General features: G+C 40.8%; 1 protein-coding gene across 5 annotated transcripts in view; it reads right to left on the minus strand.

Annotated features, from left to right (window-relative positions):
* The window catches only part of fat1a (FAT atypical cadherin 1a), a 72,483-nt gene that overhangs the window by 18,653 nt on the left and 26,471 nt on the right, over nt 1-27,359 (minus strand). For all 5 annotated transcript variants that reach the window (XM_034129227.1, XM_034129228.1, XM_034129226.1 and 2 more), the window contains exons 4-13: nt 23,987-24,048; nt 18,949-19,278; nt 18,127-18,343; nt 16,495-16,634; nt 8,074-8,349; nt 7,563-7,773; nt 2,904-6,965; nt 2,115-2,311; nt 1,857-2,010; nt 270-503 (exon numbers count right to left, since the gene is read on the minus strand). In XM_034129227.1, coding sequence (XP_033985118.1) covers nt 270-503; nt 1,857-2,010; nt 2,115-2,311; nt 2,904-6,965; nt 7,563-7,773; nt 8,074-8,349; nt 16,495-16,634; nt 18,127-18,343; nt 18,949-19,278; nt 23,987-24,048 — 5,883 coding nt within the window. The remainder of the gene's footprint in view (nt 1-269; nt 504-1,856; nt 2,011-2,114; nt 2,312-2,903; nt 6,966-7,562; nt 7,774-8,073; nt 8,350-16,494; nt 16,635-18,126; nt 18,344-18,948; nt 19,279-23,986; nt 24,049-27,359) is intronic.

Raw genomic sequence — 27,359 nt, forward strand, 5'->3', positions numbered from 1 at the left:
CATACATATTTTCGGACCAATTATTGGAAAATTACAAAAGAAATGTTAGTGTTATATCTGCCTGTTATCATTGTAAGCTGCATAAAGCTGTGTAAAAAAAAGAGAGTTTGGGAGGTGGATCAACAGAAAATGGGGGGGTTGTTCTTAGCTAACGTTGGTAGGAAATGTATTCCCATGCCTTGGTGTAGATTTCATTTTTTTTGTGGTAATGGACTGATAGTTTCTCAAGTACAAAGTCATGTTTACACTGTGCAAGCAAATAAACTCACCAGTATCGATATCGTTTGCCAGCAGTTTTGCCACGAATGTGCCCGTCTCTGTGTTCTCGAAGACTGTGATGGTGTAGGTTTCAGATGAGAACTGAGGCGTGTTGTCGTTAACATCGTCCACAGTGATGTGGATGTCAGCCTCACAGTACCGCCCTCCTCCGTCCACCGCCCGCACTCTGAACCTGTGCTCGACCTGCTCCTCTCGATCCAGGGGCTGTAACGTCTTCAGCTCCCCTGAAGGTGAGACAGAACAATTTTGAGCAAAATACACAAACATGAAGACATACACTCTTTGGGGAGATCTCATTTTCCATTTAAAGAATAATGAAACATCCTTTCATGTTACAAACAGTCATAAGATGAAGACAATGAAGATGAAACTGAGTTTATGTGTAAGAAGACAAAACCATGTATACTCTTAAAGCACAATGGCCCCCTTGTATGCTGTCTACTAACCAAGCAAAACACATCCAAACAACTGATGGCTTTGAAAAGAGAGAAGAGGGGAATAAATAAGTAATTGAAGCCCGAGAAAATGGCAGAGAGAGTGGGGGGGATGGAGGAAACCATCAGAGTTGGCAGCTAAGAGCAGCTTGGAAGTATCCTGGGAGGCGAAGCAGCCAACACCTCTTTGGAAAACTCCCGAGCCTCTTGGCGGTTCTCATCTGCAATAATCCTACTTGTAAGAACTGAAGAAGAAAAAAAACATCCTCGCTCCATAAAAGTAGCACTGCTGCTAGAAACTAAATTTTGAGCGTTGCCAAAAGACAGCTGGATGGTATTGTTGCCTTGGTGTCAGTCTCTTAACATATCGAGGCTGAATTGTGCCGTTACTTAAGGATTCTACGCAGCAGCAGATGTGTTGTATAGCTGTTTAAATGTGGCTTAGTTTGTTTTGTACTCCCATGCTTTTAACTTGGCATTTCTTTTAAAAACAGGTTGGTGGTGATTAACTGGCAATGTTTTTATTTCTTTCTCCCGAGGTGCCAGATGGAATCTCTGATTTAGCGGGTCTCCCAGAAGAATTGATTTGCAGGCAAGAAGTATAGCAGTCATAAATTCAATTTAAGTGCACAATTTTGTATTCTAGTGCCACTAAGGGTCTTTCAGCTACCTTGCAAGGAAATGTTCCTGGCTGATTCAAAAATAAATAAGTAAAACAACTGGGCACAAAGAAAACACACTTGCCTCCACTATAGCTAATAATGATTCACTAGATACACAAACTTTTTTCAGAGGGATCGCAATTCTCAAATCTTAAGACTGTAGAATATGAGACTGCTGTTGCGCAGAGCTGCCTTTTTGATTTTGTGGCTTGAAGCAGAGGGCCATGAGTGTTTTAATGAGAGACTTTAACAAGAGTGCCTCACATATTGCATCCTAATATTTCAAAAACAACCTGCAACACAGCTGGAAAGCCTTCTAACTCAATGATTGTGGACAAAAAAGGCTTCAGAGAAAAAGGATGAAAGTGGTAATCCTAGAAAGAATACTATTTAAAAGTGATCTAAAAACATCACTAAATCAATACTCTTATTCATAAATATAATCATTTGCATCTATTCTTGTAAGCACACATATACACACCTGTATCAGAATCAATGTTAAACAATTCAGATCCAACTCCTTGCAGATCATAGGAGATTTGGGCGTTTGAGCGGATGTCAGCATCTGTAGCAGAGACCTGCAAGATGAGCCTGCCAGCAGGGGAGTCCTCTCTGACACTCTCACTGTATAGTGACTGAGGGATGGATAGAGAAATATAAGTGAGAACTAGGAAGACAAGGGCACATCAAACGCAAAGAAATGCTGCATTTTAACAGTCCAGAAAACTGTGTAATTTACCTTTTCGCAAACAGGACTGTTGTCATTAGCATCCAGCACCTTGACCTCTACAACGGCTTTGGCGGTAAAGATGCCATCACTGGCAGTAATGTTGAGGAGATAATTGTCCTTCTCTTCACGGTCCAAGGACTTCCTGACAGAGACCTTCCATTCATTCTGAATGTGTTCGATAGCAAATTGGCCAAGTGGGTCCCCTCCTGTTTGGTGTTAAAAAGACATATACCACTTCAGAATCATCAACAACTCAGAGGCAGGAAAGCAGCCAGAGCCATTATAAAGACACTAACAAAAGGCTCTGTCCTGAATTTAAAACTACATTCCACAATTTTTACTGGAATCATCTTTGGAGTATATCATTAAAACAGTAAATCCTTATTTCTAAATCAAATCTGTTTTATAAACAAGCAAACAAAGAAAACTGTACACAAACGAATGCCTCATTGTGATTCCTCTTGATATACCCAGACTTGGCATAGTTATTCACACTTGCTAATTAGCACCCGAGGAAGAATTGTTCCCCATTCGATTTCAAAGCATTATTTAGATAATTATACATTTCTGTATTATGATGACCCTTAATATTTGCCTTGAGCTTCGGCAGATTAAACGATTAATCGGACTCCTAACAGATAATAGTACGGTGTAATGTTTCAAAGATGAGATATTATCATCATATTAAGAGGCATAAATGGATAATCCACCCTTAGCTCTGTTAATGAAAACTGTTACACAAAGGAGTAGGGAGTAAACTCTGGGCTTACAAAAAAGCACAACCTAATAATCTCTCACCTGTAATGAAGTAGTTGACGTGTTTATTGATGTCCTCAGAATCATCGTCTGTGGTGCTGAGGATGGCGATCACTCCACTGGGAGGAGGGTCATCTTCACTGACTGTTCCTTTGTAGATCTCTGCCGTGAAGCGTGGTGGGTTGTCGTTCACATCAGCGACTGTAACCTCCACTTTGGTGCCATTAAAGTGTTGGACTTTGTCGCCTTGGTCTGTAGCTAGGACGGCAATTATGTATTTGTTCATCTTTTCACGGTCTAGCTCTTTTAAGGTGGTTACCCATCCAGTTTCACTATTTACAGCAAACAGCTCGGAGATCTCCTGCGAGTTCTGCTTTGAGTCCAGGCTGTAGACAACATGGCCGTTGGTTCCAGAGTCTTGGTCAGTGGCTTTGAGTTGGATCACTTGAGCTCCACTTGGAAGGTTTTCCACAATGACAGCCTCGTAAGGATATGCCTCAAAGACAGGTGTGTTGTCATTAAGGTCTTTCACCTGGATGTTAACATTTACAGACGACACAATCTCATAGTTCTCGTGATGGGTTTGGGAAAGCAAAGTGAGTTGGTACCATTTGGTGGTCTCATGGTCTAGGCTTTTCTGAAGCTTCAAAGCCCCACTGTCTCTGTCTACAACAAATACCTCATCTTCATTGCTCTCGGGAGTGTTACCCTTCACAAGGCTGTAAATGACTGGTTGCTTACTTTCTGCCTGAATAACATCGATCTCTGTACCGATGGGAAGGTCTTCGGCAATTGTGTATCGGTATTGTGCTTCCGAAAATTTAGGAATTTGTGTCTCTGGTGCTACAATCCTGATGTAAACCTGCACAACAGATTCTTTGGATGGATTTCCAGTGTCCTTTGCCCTCACAAAGAATGCATAGAGCTCATTTTCAAGTCCAATGAGACTCTCTTTGGTTATGATGACTCCAGAAGTTGGGTGGATTTCAAAGTTCTCCTCAACGCTTTCAACATCTGCTTCAATTGAATACTCAACGTCAGCATTGCTTCCCTCATCCATGTCTGAAGCAGCAATTTTAACCACAGAAGTTCCCCTTGGGGCATCTGATGCAATAGTGGCTTTGTAGTCAGCTGCCCTGAATTGTGGGGCATTGTCATTGACATCTGTGAGAATGACATTGACTACAGAAAAGCCCACTTTCCCACCCCCATCCTTAGCTGTGAGAGAAATAGGAATGACCTTTTCGACGGTATTCTCACGATCAAGGCTCTCAAGAGTGAAAATCTCTCCGTTTTCATTGATAGAGAACTTGTCTTTTGCAAAGTCATTGACAATCTGGTATGTTATTCGCCCATATATGCCTTCGTCGTCATCTGTTGCCTTTGCTTCTGCTACCAAGGTACCAATAGGTGAGTTTTCAACAAGCTCTACCAAATAGTCCAGCTGAGAGAAAGTGGGGTTGTGAAGGTTGGCTCCAGTAACTGTTACTAAGACCAGGGCTGAGTTTCTGAATACACCGTCTGATACTGATACATTGAGGTTGTAGAGAGGCTGCATATGTGGCCTACGGTGGTTGGAAATGAAAATGGCGCCGGTGTGTTTGTCGATGGAAAAGTTCTGATCATCATTTCCGGATAATATGGAGAACTCCAACTTATCTAAGTCGGAGCTATCAACATCAGATGCCTGGACTTGGGTGATAAAATGTCCACGTGGGGCCAATTCACTTATAGAAGTGTTATAAGTGTGCTGTGTAAATATTGGAGCATTGTCATTAAGGTCAGTAACATCTATTGTTACAATAACATCACTAGAAAGGGCTGGAACTCCGCCGTCCACAACGCGGACTCTCAACTTGTGCTGCTGGATCTCCTCATGATCGAGAACTTGAGCTGTGGAGATTATTCCTGTGTCACGGTCAATGATGAAGTCATCTGAAGTCCTCCTCTTTTCTTCAACTAGTTGAAAGAATACTTCTTGGTTACTTCCAGTATCATAATCTTTGGCATCAACTTGCAATATAGATGTTCCAATGACAGAGGCCTCTGAAATATTGGCATAGTAAGACTTCAACAGGAACACAGGGGCGTTGTCATTTACATCTTCCAGTATGATATCAACAAACACTTCAGAGTGCGCTCCAGTCAGAGAATCTGTAGCACGAACATTTAACTTATAGGCGGGATGTGTTTCAAAGTCCAGTGGCTGAATCACATGAATTACACCTGTGTTGAAATCAATGGAGAACTGTTTGAAAGGATCCCCTTCAGAAATGGTGTACACAATACGAGGGCCTTCAGAATCATTGGCCTGTACGTGAAGCACAGGTGTGTGTAATTGAATGTTTTCAGGTATTTCAATGCTGTAAAAAGGCTTCTCAAACACAGGCATTGCTTTGTTCACCACTGTTATAGGCACTTCTACTTCTGTTGAGAGTGGTACCTCTCCATTATCCTTTGCCATAACAACAACGACAAAGTCTGTGTCGAGCAAATCCTTCTCAAATTTCTTTTTGAGGGAGATTTCCCCAGATGGGGTAATTTGAAAGTGCTCTTGGTGTTCCTTCAGGTAATAATGGATAACTGCATTCGGGCCCATGTCTTTGTCTACTGCTGTGACTTGTCGGATGACCTGGCCTTCCTCTGCGTCCATCTGGACCAGGGCGTGATAGGGTCGGTTCACAAACATAGGTTTGTTGTCATTTACATCTTCCACTGTCACAGTTACTAGAACGTGAGCCCCATCTTCAGATGTGTCCTCTTTGGTGACCTCAACAACTATTTCAAATGTGTCCTGTGCCTCGCGATCAAATGGAATCCCAGTGGTTGAGAGTACCCCAGATGTGCGGCTGATTTCAAATCTGCTGTCAGGGTTCAAAATCTTGTAAAACAAGGGCTCGTTCAACTGGTTCCCAACAACAGCGATGGCTGCTAGTGTTTTCTTCTGAGAAGAGTTTTCTTGGATGTAGGCTTTGAAGGACTCCCTTGTGAACTTCAGTTTACTCTCCTTGTTTTCCTTCACATTTATCTTAACTGTAGCCACAGCAGCAAACCTACCATCGGAAACCCTAACTTTTAATTCATATCTGCTCCTGAGTTGTGTCACATTCTGAATAGAAATGATGCCTGTGATTGGATCTATCTTAAATTTATCACCAATATTTCCCTCTGAGATGGAGAAAATAAGTTTAGAGTCTGAGTCTGTGGCGTTGACTTTAATGACTTCCACCCCTTTGTAGGTTGGCACTTTGACAGTTGTCTCGTACAGTTCTTGGCTGAAAACTGGTGGACAGTCATTTATGTCAATTACTTCAATGGTTACGTTGGCTGCTGTCTCTGCAAACAGGCGTGGCATTCCTAGATCATGGACCTGGACTGTGAACTGGAAGACACTCCTCTGTTCATAATCCAAAGGTGTTGTGATTCGGACAGCTCCGGTGCTTGAGTCAATGGCAAAATAGTTGTGTGCGAAAGGTTCGACAATTTGGTAGATGAGCATGGCATTCCGGTCGCAATCAGCATCAGAAGCCCTAATCACAAAAGGCGTGTTTTCATGGGTCAGGACAACACTGTTGATGGGGGCAGACTCGCTAATTAATCCTTTGAATTCCTTCTGGACAAAGATTGGAGCATTGTCATTTTCATCCTTGAGGTGAATCAGAAGAGTTGCGTTGCTGGAAAGTCCTGCCATGTTGGTACCCTGTATGATGAGCTTGTATTGGGAAGTGGTCTCATAATCTAAAGCTTTCTGGGTCACAATCACTCCTGAGTTAGGGTTTATATCAAATGCGTTGTTGATGTTGCCACCTTTTAGTTGATAGAAAACAGAGGACTGGCTGTCGGCTGTTACCAAGCTCACAAAACTTCCTGGATTGACTGATTCACTAACTTCTGCAGAGAACTCTTTTTCGGTGAATCTTGGGGCTGCATTATCAGAAACTGTTACTGCAATGTTAACAGTGGTGGTGGTTGACAGTGAAAGGTTTCCATTATCAGATGCCTTAACGGTGAGTTCAAACTGGTTATTGCTGTTGCGATCAAGCTCTTTGGACACCTTGATTGTCCCAAGAACAGGGTCGATGGCAAATGAGTTTGCAACATTTCCTGTAAGAAAGAGAATATATAAGATGATGCTGCACTTGAAGTCATTTTTTTTTGGGCCTGGCATTTAATGCAACACATATATGGTAAATGATTTGTGTTGTATCAAAAACATTACGTTGATAAGTATCTGAAGTGTCAGAAAGGCTAACGTCCTTTCCAAGCCAATCATCCTAAGCTGTCAGTTTAACTCAAAACAAAGCAAGCTACAATTATATTACATGAAGTCATCTAAGCTATGTCAAATTTGTGTATGTATTCATATAAAAAGCTATTTCCCACATGTTTCTTGTTCTCATACAACAGTGTATTGTAGGAGAACACCATCGTGGGAAATTCAGAGGGGGGGGGGGGGATCTACCAATCTCCAACGTATTTGGAGATCGTCCTGACAAAGGCTTCAATATTCTCCTACTCTTTGTAAAGTATTCCATTCATGATCAAGATCCAGTGGGCAGCAGGACTCAAGATGACTCATACATTTTTGATGAGCTGATTTCATTTGCATTCATTTACAATGAAAGCTTTCTGCTATGAGAAGAAAAACACAAGGGAAATTGTGGCTTAACCAAGTGGCAGAGCAACTTTGTGTGTATTCACCTGATTCAATGCTGTAGATAATCTCTGCGTTATAGCCCTTGTCTTTGTCAAGAGCCGTGACCTGGAGCACAGCCGAACCTACGGCTGCAGATTCAAACACACGGCCAGTGTAAGGTGTGCCTATAAACCAGGGTGCATTGTCATTGGTGTCATCCACATTGACAATAACACGCACAAGGTTCCTCTTTACTGGGATGTCCTGGTCTCGAACCTAAATACAAGACATTTAGAAAGGGATATACAGAACATTAGGATGAGGGAGGAAGAAAAGAAAGAAAAAAAACTGATGGAAAAGGATGCTAGAGCCCTCGAGGGATTCTTCAAAAGCACAATAATAAAAGAGCAAAACATTCATATTTTTTAAATAAGCATAAAAATAAACAAGCTTATCTAGATTTCATGGATGTTTCTTTTTCAACAAAGCAAACAATTCAAACAACTCCATTAAACCATAAGTAGCAAAATAATTAATAATTTAACAAGATATTTATAACTTGTCAGAGGCTCATACCATGACGGTGAGAATGTGACGATGCATTGTCTCATGATCCAGCTCCTCAGTAGTGAAGAGGGTGCCCGTTCCTGGGTCTAGTCGGAACTTCCTCAGGCTGAAGGGGTCGGTGCTGCTGAGGAGTGTGAAGGTTAGCTTGTTCTTCTCGTCTCTGTCCACAGCGCTGACCTGCAGGACCTCAGTCCCGGCTGGTTTGTCTTCAGGGACATTCACCTCATACACCTTCTCAGAGAACTGTGGTCGGTGGTTGTTGGTGTCAATGATACGGATCAGCACCTATAGGAGACAAATACATTGTAGAGAATATAAATATAAATCATTTTAAATTGTGAAGCTATTATCTGCACCATTTCTAATTGTGTCTTTGTGTATGTAAGATGGAGTTTTTCAAAGAATAACTGGATCTTTGAGACAGTCAAAAGACAAATGCAAAGTTAAAGGGGACCTATCATGCAAAATGCACTTTTGTACGTCTTTTATACATGAATATGTGTCCCCGGTGTTCCAGGGAACTCACCAAGTGTCAGAAAACACAACCCTCTCTATTTTCCTCCATACCCAAATCTCTAAAAAAGGGGCTGCAACGGATCTGATAAAAACTGATCCAGATTTGAACACTGTCCTGACGTCAGGACAGTGGCGCTACGGCTATTGGGCCAACTCCACCAATCAGGAGGAGACAGCCACGGCCATTGCCGTTCGAAAGCGCTGGATACGCTGTAGTACATATGCCAGGCCAGTAGATGGTGCTGTTCTCACAGAATCTGCCCTTGCAAAAACAGAGCTAAAAAATGTAAAATTGAGCAAAATGAGGCATGGCTAAAATGCATGATCTGTTTGGTATTTTGAAAAAAAAAAAGTATAAATATGCCTTATATAGATATGGTCCTACACTATATTATTCAAATATAGCATGATAGGTCCACTTTAAATCTTTACTTTTGAACATTTGTTTAGAATGTAGTTCTAAAGCACGGGCCCTCATCCTGGGTTAGGATGTTGTAAGGGTTAAGGTTACATTTGCAAAAACATAATTAACACACTCCAAAAATCTAGTGTGAGCGTTAAATTACCGAGCTGGTTTTTCACAGAATAATGATTAACAAACAATAAATATTCAATAAACTCTAAATAGTCAGAAACTGGTTTATGATTATCTGTATTGTATGTGTACACTACTCTATACCAACACAGGTTCTTCCCCACCTTCAGTTATACGCAGCGTTTCTGTATATACAGACCAGATCGATGATGGCAAAAGCAATATTTTAACTGAATGGCCACTTGATGCTACCAACAGTGAAAACAAGAAATCAATGATGAAAACCCACAGTGCATCCTAATGAACTGTGAGCTACATTTCAGAGCAGGTTTTAAAGTGAGACTACTTCAGTGAAAGCCCACAAAGCTATGACTGTAAACTGTTGACGGATAGGAGTCATATCCAGGGATAACAACAATACATAATATGTCTAAAATATAGTAATATACATTTTAGGATTGTTTTGGTGTTACTGATTTGCAGATTTAATATTATCCTTATGTTTTTGCAACTGTTCGGATTGAAATTCATAAACAAATCTATACACATATTCTTCTTGCTTTGGACAGCAAAAGTGCACTGGCTGTGTTTTTTGCCCCACTCAAAACAAAGAATCTAACATCCCCAAACTGTAAAATTCCACTGGGAGCATGTTTTATCAACACCAGCCACTCGTCTACTGGACTTCCGACAGAGGATTATGGAGAGCTGCTGGAATGCCATCTCTGCTTCCCAGACCAGAGAGGGGCTTCTACCGTTGCCAAACATGGGGAACAAAGGGATCAGCCCAGATTAGACACCTGCATACCAAACACCAGGGGGTGATGTCCCGTAAGGAAAGCGGAAAAGGCGAGCTGGTGCAGGAACAGTGAAGAGGACTTTAGTCACAAAAGCTCTGACCAATTGTCAACTCACTAGCTGACCAGGATTTGTCAGATCTGTGGTCAACACTGTTGATTCCGTCATAATGCTGTTTGTTGATCGCTATGAGCCTATATCAGAGACAAATATAGACCCAACCTGACAGCACTGATAACATTTACAATCTGCTGTGTGCTGGGATGTTGGCAATGCTGCTGAAGCTCACAGATGTCATCTTGCAGGGGGAGCGCTGGGCTGCACGCTGTCTTTCGCTGCTGTGAACTGGCTGTTTTCCACGAGTCATGAGCAGCCCATGTCACACTGCTAATCAGGATGCGTGAAAAATATTTTCTAACAAGGAATTAACCCTGAAAAGGGGAATGAAATTGGGCCTCTAGTGTATGTTGCACCCACAGAGTGCTGACAAGCTATCTCATTCCAAGCATGTTTTCTCATGTCATGCCAGGCATCATATAGTTCCAGATCTGCAATGTCTCACTTCCACCTTTTACACACACAGATACACATACATGCGCCCACACACAGATACACAGGCTCATAAATTGTGCACTCCTAACATACATCCACACAAAGACGCTGTCCAATGTGTCTCAATCTGGCCAGTATCAGATAACACGTTGTGAATAGTGAGGAAGGTGGCAAGAGCTGATAGTGCGTCAAGAAGCAGAAAGGAATGGAACCTGGTCAGTAGTATCCACATATATCCACAATGTACTATTTCAGATGGTTTAGAAAGCACACAAAAGGCTATTCAGTCTCAATTTGTACACAAACTCGCCTTCCCTTTCGCAAGGAGGCTCGACAACACTTCAAAGGAACTTTGCCCTCAAATATTACAAAGCACCATGATACAGTCTGACTGCAGCAGAAATGCTGGTGAAGAGGAAAAGTCTGCAGTCTTTGTATATGGCTTGCTCTGGGAGTGCTGGAGAGGAACAAGATTGAGACTGAGACTCAAACGTAACAGATGGAGATACTAAAGAAAAAAGTGCTATGAGGGTGAGATGGGAGTATGAAAGAGAAGTGACAGTGAAAACCAGAGGAAAGCAAAAACGAATTAAAAAAAACATAGGAAGTAGGTGTATGAAAGACATACACCAAGAAAATGTGGCTTTAAATAAAATGCAACAAAAGTTCAGGGAGGAAAAAGTCCCAGATACAATAGTCAGCTTTGATACTGAGGGCAAGAAGTCTTATAAGTATGAGTGGATAAGGTGAACCTTTGAGTGAGACACAAAGAGAGTCTTTGTAATGTGGACGGAGATAACATGAGAAACAGGAGACCAGGAACAGATTGTGAGCAGAACAGCTTGAGGTACTTCTGCATGGCCATGGGAGGATGTCATATAGCTGGTGAAGGGGGAAGGGAGGCTGGGCTGCCTGCCGAGCCTGCCTTGTTGGCGCAGCTCCTGGCTATGAGGTGCCCGAGCTAGAATGCAGCACCCCTTGTTGAAATCAGCTGATCCTTCACAGACGCCTTCATAGAACTACAATGTTCGAATGGAAAGCACATAACAGTACAGCACACTGTTTCCCATAGACCTCCCACACACTACGAGCTTCATAGTGATATCACCGCTGGAGTTCCATGCAGGTTAGGCTTAACACTATTTCAAATGTTCTGATTTATTTGACTCTTTGTCACTGTCATTTTAAAAGCTTTAAAAAACAAAGGAGTGATTAAGAGATGACAAAAAAGCCTTCCGAATGATGAAACACCTTTTGTGTTTTGTGTATCCACAATAGGACGCAGGGGGGGCTTTCATTGGGCTCATTGTCGTCCTGTGCCATGCGTCGGAGAGGAAGCCCCCCTGCCAGGTAGCAGGTTCTGGGCAAAGGCAGGGGACTGGCAGCGAGCACTTTAACATGTTCCCAAAACAGGATTAACACAGCCCACTACCCACAGAGGTCCAGTGCTCGTTCGTTTTTTATTATACCCAAACAGAATAATCATCATCATGCCTGGCCAATGAATGTGGAGCTTTTTTTAAAACTCAAGAGGGAAAAAATCCTAAAGAAAGACAAAGAGAGCAAAAAGGAGAGAGAGAGAGAACAAAAAGGGGAAAGGGAAAAAAAAACATTCCAAGGAGAGAGAAAATAGGCCAGCCTGTCTGGCAGCACAGCCTCCACATGACTTTGATTTGAGGAACAGATAAGTCTAACTTTCCAGCTTTCACGAGGTGCGCTGCGTGTGTGTGATAGGGTAGATCTCATTTGCAGTGACATTCTGTATGACTTTAAAGTTAAGAAAAATGCTGCCACCAAAGAAAACCAGTTCATATTCAACAACAAACAACTATACTTTGCATATTATTTCCTAATGGAATGATCGTTTTTTTGGACTCAATAGAAAACATTTGCCTTTCATATATTGATCCATAGATGAATACATTTCATGATTAATACTTATTATGATCAATCAAGAAGTAACCATGATCGTTGTAAAACTTGCCTGCCTTGAAAGTAAATCTAACTTAAAAACTACATATTGCACTATTGGTTTCTCACTGTTAGGAAAAACATTAACTTCCCAGCAAGAGCTACATTTTTCGGTTTCTGTTAAAAAAAATCCTGCTGACAGAGCAAATACTGTCAATGCTGAACAATGTTATCGGATAAACAAGTTAGTAGCCAAAACACTCAGATGTATTTCCTGAAACAAGAGGCACTCAGTATGCTGAATCCTTTGGGCTCTCCCACAAATATGTGCAAGTCATCTGACAAGTACTGTATGTGATATATCAAATATGCAGGAATTATGATCCTGCATTAAAGACACATTTGTATCTAATTCAGATTTCCAAAAAAAAGGAATGCAGACAGGATAGGGGTTTTACCAGCTAATTTGTAGAAATTACAACAAACGATACATTTCAGCTAAAAGGGATTTTTTACTAACCTACCATATTTGGGGATTGCTACAGTCTCTGATAATGCTGTATGCCTTTTCCAGTCACCTATTTGGCTCTCAGCATGTCCCAGGCAACAGGCCCAAATCACATAACAAGTGTGGTTTATGGAGCATACAAATTCAGTAAATCCGTTCCCTCTATGGAAAACAGCTGACCCTTAGTGGTCAGCTGGGTCTACACTACACACTCATCTACTAGAGAACCTATCGGACAAACCTCTAAAATACATACGAAAATACGCACATTCGAAATATGCAAGCAAGTGCAAAACACAGCACCGTTCTTTGCAACTAGCATTCTTCAATATACTGTACAAGAGCTTATTATTGGACCTATTTCTTGTTTGCAAATGGTTCTTCAATTGAGCTGCGATGGTTTTTAAAGATACAAATTATGATTATTTTGAGGTAGTCTGTAAAGTATGATATGTAAAGTAAGATATGCTGTACATTTTGAAAATAGATTATGATCGTATGATTATGAAATCCAATTTAGGATAGGCTGCCAAAGTCACCAAGTTTTCTAATATGTTTCAACTCCACAATAAGACTTGTGCTCAAGCTTTGGTAATGTATCAATACATTGTTTACACAAACGAAATCAAGGTGAATGGCATTACCTTTGTATTGGATACTATTTCATTAACTTTGTGTGAACAAAACAAAACAGAAAAAGGGTGTGGTTTGAAATGTAATAAACAATAGCGTATTTTTATCTGAATACTGAATTAAATCATTTCCTGAGATGTGAAAGGGTTGCTTGTAAAGTCAGTCCCACAGAGAATCATGCTCCACTGAGAATGAGACCTTCTGAATAGGTTAACCTTTGAATGTGATTAATTTGACTTAAAATGTCACTGCATGCAGTATTGCTGAGAGGCTTTTGAATAAGTGTCTGTTGCCAGGGCTTTTAAGAAAGTGCTTTATGTGGTGACAAAATCACGGCTGATAAAACAGGTACTCTGAGGCTGTTTTTAAGGTTCTGCACTAAACTCAAATACGTGCCGCTTCCTCGGATGAGCTGCGAAATGCCAGTGGCTCAGTGGAGCACAGCAGCCAGATGATGAAAGGCTTTATTCATACGGAGTGACAACAAATAGATTCTTTTCCAGCTACAGTTCTCTGAAGCCCCCTTTGAGGACAAAGGACAAAACATTTTGAATGCCACCATCCCATATGACCCAAACTACCATATAAAAATCCTCAAAATCTCATGGACAAGGCATGACGATCGGAACAAAAACCAGAGACAACTTGCATGCTTAAAAGCTTTTTATCGTTGCAGCTCAGCTTCGGTATCAGCTGGGGAGCCAGATTTATGCAAGAAGGATTAAATTAGCATATTCATATATTAAAATACAAGTATGCAACTGCTTTGGAAGTTTTTGAGAAGTTTTAGTTTCATCTTCCATCAAAGCGGTTCACATAGTTCACAGAAAATAATAATTCAGCGAGAAAGCATCTTTTCATTTGATTTTGCAGTGTCTAGACTACAGCCTGAGAGTGCTTGTGTATGAATGAGTCTAATATATTTTGTTATTTAGAGTCCATTCGGAAAAGACCGTGGCAATCTGCTCCTCTAGACACAGCAGAGGGTGGAGTAGAGGGGGCTCAAGAATGTATAAAAAAACCTCTGGCTAGACGGCACCATCATCACAGCAGCTCTGCGTCAGGAATGAGACAATGGAAGATTCCTGAAGTTCAATGCTCAACTGAGATGGTAGGGAACAGAGGAGGAGGAACACTGACTACCTTATTACAAAAAAAATAGTAAAATAGTTAAATAGACTCTTATTGCACTATTTCACAATTTTTTTTGTATTTACTTGCAACAGTCTTTCTGTTTTATTGTGTTGCACTGTTGGAGGAGCCTGTGACGCAAGATTTTAATCGACATAACTACACTGTAGCCACTGGCCATCGGGACGTTCGGGACGATGTGGGCCGGTCGGATAAGTCACTAGCACCCCCCCCGTCGACAATTTACTAGCGGTATTTACTTGCAGCACCGAGGTGGGCCGGTCGATAGTCCCGGGCTGATTTGTAGTCCCAGTCCACCCCTGACTGTAGCTATGTACGTATGCCAAATAACAAGCCTTGAACCTTGAACCATATCATGGTTTGTTTAACAGGAGAGTCTTCATGAGGTCTGTTTCAGAATGTGTTTTCTTTCTAAAAACACATAAAGGATCATTTAATTTAAAAGGTACTAATATGATTTTCTTTGTGAAACTGGTGGAGTAATGTCTACGTGAACAGAGTCGTGGTCCCTCTTTGTGTTGTAATCTGAGCTTCTGAGTGTTTTGTTTGTGTAGCCGAGTGCGTGCGTGTTAAGGGTGTAAGGTAACTGTTAGCAATCGCAGAGTCGCCTTTTGTGCTGTAAGCATGTTAGCTGTTAGCCGTCCGACTTAGCAGTAGCCATCTTGAGAGCTGTGTAGAGGCAAACTCTCTGCTCCAAATGTTAAAATGAGAACCTTTAAGTCAAGTCGAGGCTTGACTTAAGGACATCAACTTATTTGCTTTATTAGATAAGTAAGATGAGATGTACAGTAACTATGATTCTACAGCCAGGAGATGTGTGGGTTAGCTAAGCATGAAGACAAGATACAAGTTGAAACAGCTAGCCAGGCTATTTCAGAAGGTAAGATATCTGCCTACTTTAGCACCTAGAAGGTGTTGGGAGTCTGTTCAATGCTAAGGCCCGGACACACCAAGCTGACACCAAAGAACTGACACAGACGGACCCCCGACTGTTGCGTCGCCTCACGTCTCCTGCGTCTTGGCCATGTGTCGCACTGGAACACACCGCAAAGACTTCAGCCGACGGCCAAGAAGCACGTTACGAACTGCGCATGCGTGAGTGGCAATAACTGTCCTTACCAGCAGGCGGCGGTAGTGTGTATTCGTCATTCAAAAGAGGCAACAACCGGAAGACAGACTGCGTGATAACCGAGAGAAGAAGAACAGACTGCGTGATATAAACAAACAACAAATAGCGTGTGCGTTCCATTTTCACTCTACAGCGAGAAGAAGCTCATGGGGCTTTCCCGAACCTGTGTCGAGAGCTGGAGTTAAATGAAATCTCAGATTTGCCTTCTTAATAGTTCGTTTGGGGTCCCTCACTTCCGTTTCGCTTCTCGTGCACTGATTCGCTAAGCTGAACAGCCAATCAGAGTGATTTCTTTTGCCGACAGCCTTTGGCCGACTGCAACATTCAACATGTCGAATCGGTGGGTTTTCGGCCGAACAGGTGTCAACATCAGACAAAATTAGAAGATTAAAAAAGCAAAGTCTTTCTGTATCCTAGCCAATATTTTTGTGTTATCCGTCCTTTTTTTTCAATAGGTCACATCATACAGTTAGAAGTCAGGTCATGTATGAAAGTAAATCTATTAACTGTCATTTCCTGGGCTAGATGAGAGCAATGATAGCATCACAACATAAACATATCAGCACAAACAGGACAGTTTGGCCAATTTTTCACTCGTTACTCGTCTCTTTCCTTTTGCTATTTGTCACAAGAGAAAAACAGAGCCATGACAACTGCCTCATCAGCTTCCAAACGTTTCATTAGGGTTTCAATTACCTGGGTGCTGACAGTTCGTGTCCCATCCGTGGCTTCCACCGTCAAGTTGTAATTTGATTTCGGCTCAGTGTCCAAGGGCCGTGCAACAATCAAGGTTCCACTGGCCTTGCCAACGTCAAAGCGGCTGTCATAATTACCACCTGTGGAATTATTTTTTTTTGTGCAAACAAAGAAAGAACAAAAGATTAGAGACAAATCCTCGCTTAGTTGTGTGCCTTTAGCAAGGTTACCCAAACACGAAACGGGGGTGCTGAGATGTGCATACAAACATCAATTTGGATCTGTGCTGATGTCTAAGATAATGAACAGATAACCTGTTGTTGATATAATTTACTAGTGGTACAAATGTGTTGTTTATCTCAAATGTATTCACATAATAGCTTGTTCATGCGTTTAACATCAACATATGAATGATGGGCACACACATGGGATGAATGTATAATACACAATGTCCTTTTATACAGTGGATGAACAGATGCTGAACTCTCAAGGTTCAACCACAACAGATGATACGAAATGGAGCTGTAATTCACACAATGTAAGGGTAAGAGGTTTTTCCTTTATCTCTTGAGACTCCTAATCAGGTCATGGGTTTAGCGGGAAAATGTGGCACAACATCAATCCAGAAGCACAACACAATTCAACCACAGCCAACATGAAGCACCAACACACAGTGTGGGATGAACTGTTAATACAGCACAGAGTGTTAGGAGATCCCAGCAGCTACCTTCTGCTGTACAGTTGTGGTCACAAGCCATCTGTAGGATGTAAAACATCTCAGTGTCCTCTATGCCGTCTTGCAAAAAAAATCCAACCAAACAGAACATTCCAGAAAAAAGAGGTAAGCAGAGCAAAGAAAGAGAGAAGAGAAGAAAAGAGACGTGTCAGTCAGACATTGATTAGAGGGAGGACAGGCTGGGAGGAAGGAAGAGGCAAGCATTTTGTGAAAGCAGTCCATTTTCAGTAAGTCTTCTCGTGCATAAAGTGCCTATCAGAGCTGCAGTTTAAAGACAACGCACATTCAAGAGAGAACAAATTCAGTTTTAACACTTCAAAACAGAGTTGCCAATTCAAATTGTTAAGAAAAATGCTGCATTGGCTCACACAAGTCAGCTAGGACACATATCAATATTTTTAGTTTGTGAGCTATTAACTCATGATTCAATTATGTTATATATTATAAGCTATACAAAAGCAACATGCAGTACCACAGGAACAGTGAAATTGAGAAAAACGGTTCAAGGTTTTGAAGATAGCTGACAAATTCCAAATAATTACAACTGGTAATTATCAGGTTAACTAATAACCTAAACTAACTGCCATTAAACCTAGATTAGTTTAGCTTTTTCCCACATCATACCTGTATTTATCTACGTCATTTGATAGTATAGAGAACAACAAACCAAATCAAATACAAATTTGGCAAGCTCTCTAATTGTCGGTAGCTCTGTGACAATACTATATACTGTTATTACAAAAAATAAACACTTCTTTGGACTGTTATATCTATGATAAAGATAAAAAACATACCATCAATTTCCCAGACTTCCTACACACAAACACTATGTTAGTCCTAAAAAGAGTTGTTCTCCATTCTACATACGACAGAGGTGAATGTTAGGGAGGAAGTACCTGTGATTTCGAACCACACCGGGACATCAGAGGACTCTGTGGCCACCACCCCCACCATGTGGGCCACGGGGTCGCTTTCCATTACGGAGAATGTGAAGGGGGACTCCTCGAAAACCAGGGGAGCTGCATCGGCGGGCAATTGTGGTTTAGGAATCCACTCGATATGCAGACGACAAGTGGACGATTTCTGAGGACGTCCATTGTCGACGGCTTTAATCTGAGGGAATGGCGGAGAATTGAAGATGTTATAGAGAGTAAAGAGTCATGCAATTTTCTCGTGGAAAATGAACATGTCCGTTTATGTCTCTGGTGGATCTAGATTCAAAATGTTTTGCAAAGTGCATTAGATACCGTTAGTTCAACCACTGATTTGATGCACAAAAAGTGGCATATAATTCATATAAATGTTCTCCCCAGAATGGGTTTCATTCGTAAAAGCTTCTCTGTACTCTGAGCTGTCAGCACGGCGAGATAACCATGCCTTTTTGAATAACAAAACACCTTTTGTGTGTTAGTCTTTTGTGATTCAACCTTTTGTGTGGACTTAAATTACTGTAAACTATGGTGAGCAGTGTCTTCTTGCAGCCGGATACACAATTGTGCATGTGTTGGGACATCAAATCTAGGTCTATATCAGTATCAACTAGGCAGTTATCACAGTCTACTGTGATGCCTGAACTACGGGTTAATTCTGCTATTTAAGCTCTTGATGATGAATGCACCACACAGTAATATGACCAGCGTAATAAAGCAAACTACTTCAGGCTCATCATTCTTTCATCAGGCTAAAGACAGGGTGAAGCCATTGGATTGGAAACTCACTGTAAGAATGTCGTATTCTCCAGCAGAAGAGAACTTCTTGGAGGAAACCGTGCCGGTCTTGGGTTCGATGAAGAACTTTCCGCTTTCGTCTCCCTCCTCGATGCTGTAAGAGATCTCGGAGTTCGGTCCCTCATCCCGGTCTGATGCAATGACCCGATACACCGGGTCTCTCTTCATGGCTCTCTCTTTCTCCGGCCTCTCTCGCTCCGGGAGCTTGATCTTATAGATCTTTTCCAAAAACATCGGCCTATTGTCATTCTCGTCCAGGACTCGGACGATGACGCGGACAGTGGTGGATCTGGCAGGAACGCCGTGGTCACTGACTGTGATCTGAGGAGAAAGGATAAAAACTTTAGAACAAGAAGTACGTACAAACAAAGAAGCAAATATTGAAGATACCATTACATGTCTTCTATGGCCCATTCGTCTTCTTAAGACAGATACAGTAACGATTTGAACGCATTGAACGTTATGTAAAACTTAGGAGATCAAAACCGCCGTGTAAGAAAGTTATACTTCCAAAGTCTAACTTAAATCAAAGCACAGATGAAAAGGGGGAAGCAAGCTTTATAACTTTATTATGCTTTCATTCCACTTCTTCTCAGAAACTTAACTAGCAGCCAAACTTAAAGGCAACTCCTTCTAAGGTTTAATGGCAGGGGCTATTTTATATTACACATTATTTTTCGTTAAAACTAAATGTTTTGTCAAATCCCCCACAGTAGTGCACCGTAGAAAGAACTGAAACTACAAATCTCTGAGTCTTGTAAATCATAATCTCTAGCAGGACAATAAAAGACCAAATTCTATGTTGTGTATTTTCATCCCTACTTTAGAGAGAATGCAGCAAAAATGTTTGGTTTCTAGGTTTTCTGATTATTTGTATTTAGTCAATTCCTATGCACATGGTGATGCAATTTACAGATCACTTAGGAAAATAAGTGTCTTGTTCTTTGAAAAATAACAGTAGACCCGCTGTTGCCCCTGGAGAGTCACTAGCAAGGGTTGGGGTATTAAGTAAACATGATTTATGTTTGTGTTAGGGTGAGCTAAAAACATTTCCCTAACTGAAATAAAGTTTATGTGAGCCTGTGATCATGATAACAGTAGCTTGTATGGCTGCAGCACGAACAACCCACCAGAGCTAATTATTTTTAATTAGCTGCACCTCTTCACTCTGATAGCAGCAGCTGCACCGACTCTGCTCTTTGTCAAACTTGCAAACAACGATTTTACACTGCTAATAAACATTAAGACTTATTGCGCTCAGCTAAAGGCCGGGGGCTTTTTTAAACCCCAGAAGAACTCAGTATAAAAGACTGTGTCACGAACCTGAATAATTAAAGAGACGATCATTTAAGTCATGACATCAAGCGTTACTGGTGGCTTGCTTATGCTTTTGTAATTAGTGACATGATTTTACACTCCGGTGTGTCCACAAACATTTGGGTGCACAGTTTGAGGAGTTTAATCAAAAGCAGGGGGCCACAGGCTGACCTAAACAAACACCATTTTCATCTTGTCCCAGAAAAATGGGCTCAAGGGCTGCCTTGAGTGTTGTCAGAGACGTGAGCATTTTGCGCTTCAAGCGGCAAAATACTGTAGAAGGGCAGAACAAATGTCACAGTCATTTGGAGCCATCTGCTAAGTGCTTCACTAAAAACCGTCCAGGGCTAGCACAACCCATTTGGTGCTATCGTTTCAATTACCAAAGTAATGTGTTTTTGTTTTTCTCGCAGTGTGTGCAGCTGTCCGTGCTATACACACGATCAGAACTTATTAAATGGGATGACAAGAAACCTTGCCTATGTTGATGCCCATCATGTGCTGTGTAACGAACCAGTGCCTACTATCACATGAGCTTTATTTGTGAAGGTATAGTGCTTCAAATCCCTGATTAAATGAAATACCTTTAAGGCTTTTTTCAACATTTTATGGATGGGAGCCTATTAAGTATTAAAATGAAATGTCCCAGCAGTACCTCATCAAACTGCTAAGTGTGTAACTGCGTGCATGAACACTATTCATCACCACGCATCTCTCTTTGGAACATTTTAATCAAAAGCCTTTGTTTGATAATTAGGCAAACTACACAAAAAGACAGAGGGAGTTACACCAGAGGGAGCGTGTCTCATTGCATCAGTATAACACTGCTGTGAAGGGAAATGCACGGAGCTGCTCCATAATGTTCTGATTATATATTGCAAAACTTCTAGTTTCATCTAACCGGCCATATGCAAATCATTTAGTTTTAATGCACTTCATCTTAATTCAAATAACCTGGAAATCAGGACAAACCAAGTAGGTTGTTTGAAGTTGTTTATCATAACAATGTGTATTGTGCTTGACCATAAAGTGTGGAGGAAAACAAGTAAAGCTTAAGTTCCACAACTAACTTTTACAGTTATAATCAAACGGGAATTTAAGAAGAGACACTAATGCTTTAATTACTGCTAAACTAGATTGAGAATATTTTTTATAAATCTCATTGTTTCAATCCTTCCAAATTTGAGGATGTGTCCTACTGCATGATTTTTTTTAAAGGAGACATAAAACCTTAAGAGCAACTCCTCTGAGTGATAAGATTGAATAAAAGGTTTTTTTGTGTTTTAGTGTTTAGTTATAGTTACCCAGATGCAATGGAAACCCTAACAAGAATACTTAAAATAGAATTTTGTTCACGTCCATTGAGTGTTGTCTCTTTGGCTCCACATTGCCTGTATGTTTGTGTTTTGGAGTGTCGGGTGGACAAAATAACCAATCAAAAGACTCCATTAGTCAACTTAATCAGGAAAATAGACTAGGATCAAATGTCTTGGTCGAGGAGGCTAAACAAGCTATTTTCCAGGTGCACTGCATCTTGTTAACTGCATAATGGGATAGGTTCCAGACAACAGATGTGAGCAGCCCATTCACCTCTGCTTTTCCATTATCATCTCTTCTCTCACAGTCCCATGTTTGAATCCTAAGCATGTCCTGGCATGTCCTGGCGTGTCCCGCTTAGCTATTTACCCAACCCCCTCCCCCCTGGGACAGAGGCCTCTCATCCTGCCGCCAGAGCCCACACTCAGACCTTCAGGAGCAGCTTCGCCTTTTCTAAAATTCCCCCACTGCCTTTCTGCCTTTAGCTCTCTTTCTCTCTTTCACACACAGGCACACGACGACTACCAACCCCCATGCTTCTCATCATTAAGCTGCAGCCCCCCCCCATGTGCTCTCTCCACCTCCTTTTGGCATTTAGTGCAAACAATGCTGACACAGCCCCCACCCTAATTGCTCCACATGTTCCACATGGCCCCACATGTTTCGTTTCTTCTCCTACAACAAGCTCGTACAAAAACTTCAACACTAGTTAGGGCATCAATTTGATTTGTTCTGCCAGCAGAGACAAAGGCATGTGCACACACATATATATTCTTCTGAGTCATGATTATGCCTCAATGAGCTGCCCTGAGGATACACTAAGGTGTGTGTGTGTGTGTGTGTGTGTGTGTGTGTGTGTGTGTGTGTGTGTGTGTGTGTGTGTGTGTGTGTGTGTGTGTGTGTGTGTGTGTGTGTGTGTGTGTGTGTGTGTGTGTGTGTGTGTGTGTGTGTGTGTGTGTGTGTGTGTGTGGGTGTGCAGAGGGCAAATTGTAGGCTTTAGGGCTGTTTGCTGCTCCATGAATGTCTGGCCCAATAAAGAGCTTCCTGCTGGATTCCCAATAATCAGTGACCAAACTTCTGAAGTTGCCATGGATACACAGCTCTTTCCAGGCTGTGTTCACTCAGCCACTTTCTACCAATTCAGGTCAAAAGTTACTTGCTTTAATTATCCCCCCATTTCATACAAAGTAGGAATTTGCAAGAAAAAGTTTTTAAAAGTAGTTTTTTTGAAAATTGGAATGTCTTTGTGCACTGGAATAACTTGATCTGATATCATTGTAAGCTTTAGTTAACAACATTATGAAAAAAGTAAGAATATAACGACATTGAGAACAGGCGTGATGAATTTTGCGTTGCATTACAGTCGACCAGAGTTGAGCTGAGTGTTTCATGTGGTTAATAAATGTCTGTCTGGAGGCATTTTGTCAAATGTGAATAATGAACTAAATGTTCACCTCAGTTTAGCTAAGGTGGGAATTAGTTCCTTTTTCTTATTACAGACACAACGACTTTGAATCAGACGCCAATTCCAACCTAGTAATTCAACAGCTTTCAACCACATGGAAGTAGCAATTGTACGTCTCTAGAGCAAACCGCTAGATGGAGGAACTTTGCATTGGAAGATTCTTTCTGAACTTTTATCCAGTAGTCTTCACATATTCAACAGGTAGAGATACCAACCTTGTTATTTTAGTACATTTATCAGCGCAATATTTCCCTATAGTAACAGAGTCTTTTGTTATTCCCTACGTTAATCCCTATACTTTTCTCAGTACCGTAATGCAATTAGTGTAGTGCGATGTACATTCAGAGTATGAAATACAACGCTGCTCTGGCACCAGATGCACCAGCATGAATCGTCAGCCAGTGATCACTGAAATGTTTAACTTCTAACAATAATTAAAAGGTGTTCAATCTGTTCTCTGTTAGCCCTGGAAACAAAATTAAAATGCTTATTATCAACCTTGGGTCTGTGGTGCGAAAGAGGGAGTGAAGCACCAGGAGAGGACAGAGCCCCGCTCAATTAAAACCCACAAGTTTAGACATTGGCCCGTTGGTTTGACAACAGTTTCCTGTCCCGACTTGCTTCATCCACTGAACGGAAGAGTGGGAAAGAACAAAGGAGCAGTCACCAGGATCTCCCCCACGCCTCCCACATCTACCCCTTCCGGAAATTACTAGGTAAATTATTCCAAAAGGACATGTCTCGCATTAAGACTGTTATTGTTGGCAACATGTGGCACTCAACCACAGCTGTCTGGAAATGCCAAACCTCATCGACAGAAAATATTATCATGTTTTTACATTTTCTTTTACATATATGAAAGAGGCTGACACTGACAGATCCATATTTCTTTCCTTTAGAGTTGAGACATTTACAAAATAAAGTGCTTACCTCAAGAATGTGCTCAACTTGCTGCTCCCTGTCCACTTTCCTTGAAGTAGTTGTAACCAGACCTGTTGGAGACAAGAATAAATTATATTTATTATAAGGATATATAGAACGAATTACATACACAAAAAAACCATGTGAATCACTTTAACTCGCTCTCTATTTTAAATGATAAAGTAGTCATACCATTCAAACTCAAAAATGGTGTTACAGGTTGCGTAAAAATGATCAGCAAGCAATGGTTTATACCAAGTTAAACAACTCTTGGCCACAATTCCCAATAAACCAAATACTATGGGACCTTGCCAGAAAGGCAGTAAGGAAAAAAACATATATATCTCCATCTTATTGTTTGTTGATAATATGGATTCTTGAACTCTCAAATATTGACATCGACATCAAACATTCAGTTTCAGTAGACTATGTAGTGGACTAACTGTAGGTTAGGGCTGTGCAATTAATCGTATTTTAATCGCAATTACGATTTTGGCCTGCCACAATTACGAAAACAACATAATCGAAAAAAACTATTATTTTGCTTTGCTAGGTTATGACTGCACTGCAACATATTTGATCTAATGAATTTTTGTCTAATTTATTTTTATTTATCATATTTATATATGTTTAGTAGCTTGTGGAAGTGCGCTCCAAAATATTTGATGATCTTGTTTATTGGTATTTATTATTTTGATATTATTTATTTAAATGTAAATATATATTTATCATTTATTTAATCATTTTTGTATTGGTTTTTCAGTTGAATTATACGTTCAGGGTAATCAACAGTTAAAAAGATACTGTTCAAATTATTATTTGTATTTGTTTTAAAGTTTAATAAATGGATGTTTTCAAAGTAAATAATCGTATTTAATAATCGTGATATCAATTATTGACCAAAATAATCGTGATTATGATTTTTGCCATAATCGCACAGCCCTACTGTAGGTGGAGTTGGTCAGAGTCAAAAGGACACCTTGAAAGAGAAAACACCTTGACAGTAAAACAGTATTGGATTTATAAAACTCCAATCCCTAGTCACTGTTGGGTGACATCATCTGAACCCTGCTGGTTATCTCATCAGTCGGCCCTGAGTTAAGAGTTTGCATCTGGAGCAGGCCCCTGTATGTCTTTCCTTTCTTTGGTCAAACCAGTCTCCAGACAGCCCACCACACTGCCGTACAACTGTGAAATATCACAAAGGCCTGCAAATAGTCTCCAAACAGCAGCCTAGCCTTGATACTCTGCTTTTAAATCCTCCACAAGCTGAATAAACAGTCAAGTCAGACAGACATCCCCCCCAGTCCTGAGCACTCTTTGAAAAAGAAAAAGGGAAGTTCAGAAAACCTCCTGCTGCTAGTTGAAGAGTTTCAAGGTTCTTTTTGAGCTTTATCGTTCATTTTAAGTAGAAGGGATTGATGTTGTGTGACACCGATCACACAGAGGGGACTTCAGCCAGGATGTGACTGAAGTGAAAATAAAAGAAGCTTAAGTTGCTGACTATTCAAACATTTATACACAAACTAAGAAAGAAAAGAAAAGAAGCGGATAAAGATACTGCTACATGGATACGCTATATTCAGCGTTCTGTTCTCACTACCAATGTAATTGCAGCGTTGCAGAGTGTAGAGTAGACATGCCAACTTCAACCGCACCAGAGCTGTCTGCTTGCCACACTGCGCATGATTAGCATAAAGCAAAGGATTTCCGAAACCCAAACCCATCAATGGCACATATGCCTGCAACGAGAATAGCAGGCCACAACTTACAGCTCCTGAAATAACCCTCCCTCTGCACTGCAATTGAGGCACACGAGCGAGGCACTTTTCTCCCCCCTTTTTTATCCTCTCCTTCTTAGGCTTAATTTAATCTTCACAGAGTGCTGCAAAGATAAAGGTATACTGATATTTAGTTGGAAAAAAAGGGAACACCAAACACTTCCTGTAGCTGCATCTTTCTCTGCTCATGCTACCTAATAGAGCTACATGTTGATGGGCTCCAAACTTAAATGTTGTTGATTTTACAAGTAATTATAAAAGCACCCATGGACAAGACAAAGAAAAACTGTGTCTTTCTAAACACTGTAACATACCCCTCCTTGTTTGTTTTTAATAAATGTATAGGACCTGCAGGAATAACTCTTTGCAGCGTTGCATGATGCCTGCAAAAAAGTTTGCAATGGATCAGCATGAGTTACGCGAGTAAGCGAGCTGTATATTATTACCATCAAAGCTAATAGTTCTACTGTGCCACATCAAAACAGACCACGCTGACTAATTATTCATGTGCTTTAGCAAGGCTGGAGCTGATGGATGATAATGTTTCCAAGCTCCCCTGTGTGCTCTGTTAGGTAACTCCTCTCTTTTGTACATGTATTATAGAGCAGAATACAGACGACAGCATTAACCACACCGACTCTAGGTCTCGGATTTATTTTTCCTCTGTAAATCAGCGGCCTAATCAAAGCTTGGCTAGGTATCATAACAGAAACCGTGCTTGTCATGTAAACAGTATACGCTCAGTATAGAATCACAGCACTGAAACAAACATAGCATTGGCAAAAACCAATGGTATCAGAAAACGACTGGCATTCATCCAAAGCCTGCACTGGAGGAAATAGTACATTTGGTTTTAGTCCTGCATTGCAAAAAAACTACAGAGAAGTTTCATTTCAAAAACACAATTTACATCTTGAGGCAGCAACAGCGGGAACACCACAAGAGGAGTTAATGACACAGGTAGCACATCACTGGATGCCTTTTGTTTATAAGTATGCTTTTTAATAAATTGTTCATAAAATCCTTAAAGTGTATATTGTTCTCCAACTGACACACCAATTAGCACTGCTACCTCTATTTGAAAAAAGGGATAGGGAATTTGGCGAGAGTGCAAGTGCAAGAAAGAAAGTAAAGCTTAACAGGAAGTGAAAAGTAATTTAGTCCTTAGTTTACTGCGGTGAGAATACAAAAGGCAAGGCAGTATTAATATACTCCTTCCAGATACCTCTGGCAACAGCGAGGTGACAAATGTTACATAGCAGGACGGCAACATTTTCTGCCAAACTGTATTTTCTTTATACACCTCTAACATCAGACAACAGACAAGCTGTCATGTAGGGAATATCTGCCAGGTTCCTCTTTTCAATCCCTAGGAATACCGGGTAACGCAAGGCTGCAACTAATGATCATTGATTTTTATTATTGACTAATATGTCACTAATTATCTCTACTAACAGATTGTTTTATCTATAATGATTTGATATATAAAACCAAGTAAGACATTTATTCATAAAACTATGACATTAAGAAAAGTTATGCAGCTTATCTTCAAATAGGAGACACTGCAACTCAGTATTGATTTGAATTTGTCTCCTTTAATC

The sequence above is a fragment of the Trematomus bernacchii genome, unplaced genomic scaffold (genome assembly GCF_902827165.1).
Source record: "Trematomus bernacchii unplaced genomic scaffold, fTreBer1.1, whole genome shotgun sequence".
Lineage (NCBI taxonomy): Eukaryota > Metazoa > Chordata > Actinopteri > Perciformes > Nototheniidae > Trematomus > Trematomus bernacchii.